A 5,651-nucleotide genomic window follows, 5' to 3' on the forward strand; every position below is an offset into this window, starting at 1 on the left:
CTCGAATCTCGTCTGTTAGCGTCAAATGCGTGGTCATCAAGTTCTCGGGAAGTTCGATGAACGCATCAAGAGGTCATAGTACGTCTTTTATTCCGGAGCCTGTGGTTTGTTTCCTGCGGAAGTTGTCAAAGGTAGTGCTTTCGAATTCATCCATTATTTAGATGTAAATTAGCATGTTGAATCTGCACCCTGAGCGACTGTCAGCCTCTTCATGGGATGACTGCGAGCCTTGGCACTTTAAAGTACCTCGCTCATCATAATTTAGCCAGGTACCACCAGCATCAGCTACCATGGAGCTTGAAAAAGTCTACCTCGCAGAACGAGCTCTCTGAAACCAGTACGCAATGGCAAGTGTTGTATTTCTACTCGCTCTGACCTCCTTATAACGAATGTATACGTGATATTCCTTAAGTAAGTGACATTTTTTATTAACACTGTATCATTTGCACAATTCACAAGCACTGTACCATATAAGAGTAACCGGTTTTATTTTTGCTACGTGTGCTGCTCGCCATTCCTCGTTCAAGTAAGTTGGGGGCTCGTGACGCACCGAAGAAGTTGAATTATTTTATCTGTGTGTAGGCAAAAGCTGGTTTAACGGTCGTTAAACACTTGAGGCCCGTTGACTGATGCCCTCTCAGCTTAAACAAAGTGTGCGTAGTTTCATACCTTGCTTTTGAAAAAAAGCTTCATCATGCCTTCAATGCCGCAGTAGCGTATCACGCAGGCGCTCATGTTAACCTGATGATGGAGAGAGCAGCCCCATTGCTTTGCAGATTCGCTGGCGCTTCATTTACGCACATAGATCATGCGCTCATTACATTCACTGCCAATGAAATACTACTTTATAGGTGACACACGCCAATCCGGGCATTGATGGAAGAATAAGCGCCATGTAACGTGTGTTTCACTGTGTGGCGCCTTGCAGAATATGCGAGGCATCGCACCGTCACGCTCCCGCGAGATGTTTCACTGTCGTCACCCTGTCATGCCAAACTTGCAGGGCAGGTGGACCATCCATGTGAAGCGCAGCGACAACATCGTGAAGCGGCCGTTCGAGGTGGAGGAGTACGTGCTGCCCCGCTTCGAAGTCACCATCACCGGCCCTAAATACATCACTAACCAAGCCAACACCGTCACCCTCAAAGTCTGCGCCACGTGAGTGCCCAGTTGCGCCGTAATGCGGATGCCAGGGGCTGTTGCTGCTATTTGCGCCGCATCTTGCAGGCCAAAGGCAGTTAGGGTACTGCGTAGATCGCAGCAGGAGCTAGCTTGTTGGCATGGTTGCGGGTAACCTTAGCCACGCTCTTTTCATAGTGTTTATATATTTTTAAAAGCGATTTGGGTGGTCCACAGAATCATCGAAGATGAATTCAGGCACATGCTACGGGGATAAAAATAAAGAAATGCATCCGCACAAATTATGTGCATATATAAATAACGCCGTAGAAACCTAATCACAAATTGCTGGCAACATACTTAATGCACATGACATATGGTTTCAATACTTAGCCATTCTTGTCATTAGCTTGAAAAAACGGTCATTTCAGTGATGGAAAAGCGAGAAACCAATTAACTAGGCGATGTGATATCAGCATATTAAACAGCATCAGAGTCTTGCAATCTGTAGAACAAAATACCTGAACGATAAGGTGGCAGCTTATAAGGCAGCCTAAGTGTTTTCACTGCGCAGTTGAACATAAGATCATTCACAACGCATGCTTTATATTTGAAATATTTGAAATATTGCCTTAAATGTGGCCGGGCGGTTTTGGTGTAAAGCACGGCAAGCTTTACCACACGCTCGGATGGGAGCCACGTTGACTAGCCAAACGTTTTTTTATAAAATAATTTTTGAACGACGCCATGTAGCTGCGCCAGACCTTGCATAGCTGCAGGCAATTGAATAGTGGATCTTTTGTCACATGCGAAGTACATTTACTGTGTAATGCCGCTGATCTATGGCAGGTCAAAAACAGATCGTGGCTGTCATCGAGGGCACATTATAGGGATTTGTTCAGTCTGATGCGACAGAGGAGTGTAAGACGGAGCGGCACATCTCTTGGATAGTTTATTAGGCAATACAAACTTACGCAGGCTTTCAAGGAACTCTATTGGCCTAGGGTCTGGTATGCAGGTCAGCCCACGGCCAAAGCTTATCCCCTTTTTGAGAGGTTGCTTTCGGAAATGTTTTTTGATGCTTGTTCAAATGTCTTGATAGCCTGCACTGCGACAGATATATTCCATGAACTTCTCAATGGTCTCAGTAGGTCACTGACCTGAGATTACTCTGATCAACCTCCCGTTTTAGGAACATGCTCACTGGTGCAATTCACTTTGCTTACTCGAATTTTTAAAAATCAGAACAATCTCGTAGGTTTTTGGTCACCGTGACCTTCTAAAGGCCAAACATGATCACTTGCTTCAGGTGAGCACCAGTGGCGGTTTACATAAAACATGTTTTAAGTCCAAGGCGGTTGTATGAGGGTCCTGAGGGCAATTTGGACATCAATGTTGAATTTGACCTTGCTTGACTTTGTTTGACCTAAGACTTTATTTTAAGATCCTGGTTAATGAACCTCAAATTTTGAACAAAAAATGAGTCCACATCCAAGCCAATCCACCCTGTAAATTTTGTGTGCCTAGCTCTATTGCTTTTTGAAGTATCAGGGGTCAAATTTACCCTCACACGAGCGAAGGTCATTCAACTGGCGCGTGGTAACCTACGAAAGGAAATGAGCAAACAGCGACGGTTTTCCTTTTGCTTTGCAGGTAAAGAGATCACCGTTTTTATCAAATAATGCATCGCGTCAATCTTCCTCATGCGTTGCACTGATATGTACGAACCACGATGTGCTGCCTCCAGCGATTGTTCAGGCATTCGGTGTTTCGAATGCAGGGGTGTCCAGGCCAGGTTTGCTTGGATGCGGTGCAGCGGACGCTTCGGGTGTACCGTCCACGAAAAAAACAAACATAGCCTTGAATTCAAAGGGTGGATACGGCCTGCTGAGAGCATCATGGCCTGCTGAGAGTATCTTGCTGAGAGGATTATGGCCTGCTGGGAGTATCAGGGCCTGCTGAGAGCATCATGTCGAGAGCATAGCCTGCTGAGAGCATCATGACCTGCTGAGAGTATGGTCTGCTGAGAGTATGGCCTGCTGAGAGTATCATGAGAGAGCCATATTATTATCGTGTGCTAAATGTGCTCGCACCCCGATACCGTCTTTTTCTATTTTTGATTGCATGTTTTTTACCAGCGCCGTCTCGCTTTATTCGATCTGCGATTTTCAAACCAATGCGAGATTAACAGAGACGAGCCCATTCTCAAATTCCTTGGGCTGCCTATATTCGTAGTGTGCATGTCTGCATTCTATCAATGATCTGAATGCGACATCACTAAAAGCGGGACATGACCGTACGTATTGTGTTTTGCTAGAGTATCTATTTCGCATTATTAGGAGGGAAAATGTTGAGCTCAAAAGGAAACCTGATCGTGAGAATTTTAGTTTTCCAGGCCTGTTGTGGGTTTCTAAATCATCCGAGACCCATTGCGCTATGGGCACAAGGGTGCCCGTTAATTGTCCTTTGCGACGACCCCCCCCCCCCCAACCGTGTTTATTTGGGCCTTGAAAAGAAGTTTGAGATCCCCAATATATTTAGTTGGAGTATACGCATCTTGAAGAAAGTGCTTATCATTTCATAAAGTCTGTCTCCGGTGGGCACTTTTTTGTCCTGGCTGCGATGTGCTATGCTGCTGAAACTAAGGGCTGTCTAACATCTCATTATTGACTTTTGTTTTAAAACTGGCGAAAATATAAGTTGAATGAAATAAGCTAAATTGTTGAGAACCATATTTTGAGGAGGTACCGTATTCCGTATTCTTGGCTCGGCCCACGTATCATTTACACAAATCGAACCCGTACCCGTGCATATGCATGTTTAAGACGTTGGTGAAATCCAAATTCTATACAAGTCAAACAGAATGGTGTTTTTTTTTTTTGTCACTGGTCGTGATGTCATGTGGAGCCGATCGCTATCAGCTGACTGCTGATTCAAGTCAGTTAAATTGGCAGGGGCAGTTTGGAGCTTCCGTTGTATTTTGTATTGTGCTCTGTTGTGCTCAACCGTCTGCGCAGAGTGCCAGCGAGGACGGTGATGCGGTTGTCCGGTGCCAGCCATGGCGTCGTGGTGTCCAGCGCTCTGCCAGCCATGACGTCATGGTGTCCAGCGCTCTGCCAACCATGATGTCATGGTGTCCAGCGCTCTGCCAACCATGATGTTATGATGTCCAGCGCTCTGCCAACCATGATGTTATGATGTCCGCGCTCTGCGAGGCATGATGCCATGATATCCAGCGCTCTGCCAACCATGATGTCATGATGTCCAGCGCTCTGCCAGCCATAACGCCATGTTGTCCAACGCTCTGCCAACCATGATGTCATGATGTCCAGCGCTCTGCCAGCTATGATGTTATGATGTCCGGCGCTCTGCGAGGCATGATGCCATGATATCCAGCGCTCTGCCAGCCATGATGTCATGATGTCCAGCACTCTGCTAGCCATAACGCCATGTTGTCCAGCGCTCTGCCAACCATGATGTCATGATGTCCAGGGCTCTGCCAGCTATGATGCCATGACGTCCAGCGCTGTGCCAGCCATGATGTCATGGTGTCCAGCGCTCCATGATAAGATGTTCAGAGCTCTGCCAGCGATGATATCATGATGTCTACCGCTTTGTCGCAGCTACACGTTCGGGAAGCCGGTGCCGGGCGCTGCCCTGAAGCTGTTGGTGTCCCGTCCGTCGACGTTCTTCTTCCGACGCCGGCACGGGTCAAGTTCCGAGAAGCCGCCGCCTTCGAACGTGACCTTCACGGAGGAGGTCCGTTTCCGATAGCACGAACCCAGCATATGGGCATACACTGTCGGCACTGGCTAGCGCCTGGTCTGGTAACATACGTCCATGTAATCCTGGTGTCGACGGTCTGCAGTTCTAGCCAGGGACGAGAGACGAGAGGGCTGTTGCACGATGCCAGGCGCTCAAGCTAACGTTGACCACATATGACTCATTTGTGGCTTGATGAGTCGGGTGGCATTCTCAAATAGCACATATTTATTTTCTTGTGCCGTGCACTGTTCTCACCCGCCACGTGCGGCTCCCCAGCGGTGTGAATATTGGACGGCTGGTGTGCCCGCGCTTGATGTTGTCAGACGTTTGTGACTCAAAAGCATTGCTCGTTGGCCCATGGCACACTGTCAGATCCAATAATCATGCAGGGTAATCCTTGTGCAGTGCGAATGAATGGCTCTCGAGCATGATAACAACAGTCCGATGTACCTTGCAGTTTCGCACCGGGTGAACAAGCGCCCATGCGTAAAATACGCACAAATAGAAAGGTTGTCTCAATCGACCACGCGCCGCCAATTTGGGCTCAAGGCTAATGCAGGATTGCTCCATTTCAGACGGACACGGACGGCTGTGTCGAGATCGACGTCGTGCTGGCAAAGATCGGACTAGGAGGTGCCGTCACTCGCCGCGTCTATGCGAGTAGGGTAAGACTCGCGAAATGTTCCAGACTAGGTGCTTTTACAGGCGGAGACATTAACCAGACGACTTCCCACACTTCCAGACTAGGTGCTGTTACAGGCGGAGAC

General features: G+C 47.8%; 1 protein-coding gene across 1 annotated transcript in view; it reads left to right on the forward strand.

Moving 5' to 3' along the window:
* Positions 1 to 530: 530 nt before the first annotated feature.
* LOC119102690 (ovostatin-like) overlaps positions 531 to 5,651 on the forward strand; it is a 10,414-nt gene continuing 5,293 nt past the window's right edge. The window contains exons 1-3 of the mRNA XM_037226147.1: positions 531 to 1,158; positions 4,743 to 4,878; positions 5,460 to 5,643. Coding sequence (XP_037082042.1) covers positions 932 to 1,158; positions 4,743 to 4,878; positions 5,460 to 5,643 — 547 coding nt within the window. The 5' untranslated portion in view covers positions 531 to 931. The remainder of the gene's footprint in view (positions 1,159 to 4,742; positions 4,879 to 5,459; positions 5,644 to 5,651) is intronic.

This window comes from Pollicipes pollicipes, unplaced genomic scaffold, assembly GCF_011947565.3.
Source record: "Pollicipes pollicipes isolate AB1234 unplaced genomic scaffold, Ppol_2.1 Scaffold_5724;HRSCAF=6776_pilon_pilon_pilon, whole genome shotgun sequence".
Lineage (NCBI taxonomy): Eukaryota > Metazoa > Arthropoda > Thecostraca > Pollicipedomorpha > Pollicipedidae > Pollicipes > Pollicipes pollicipes.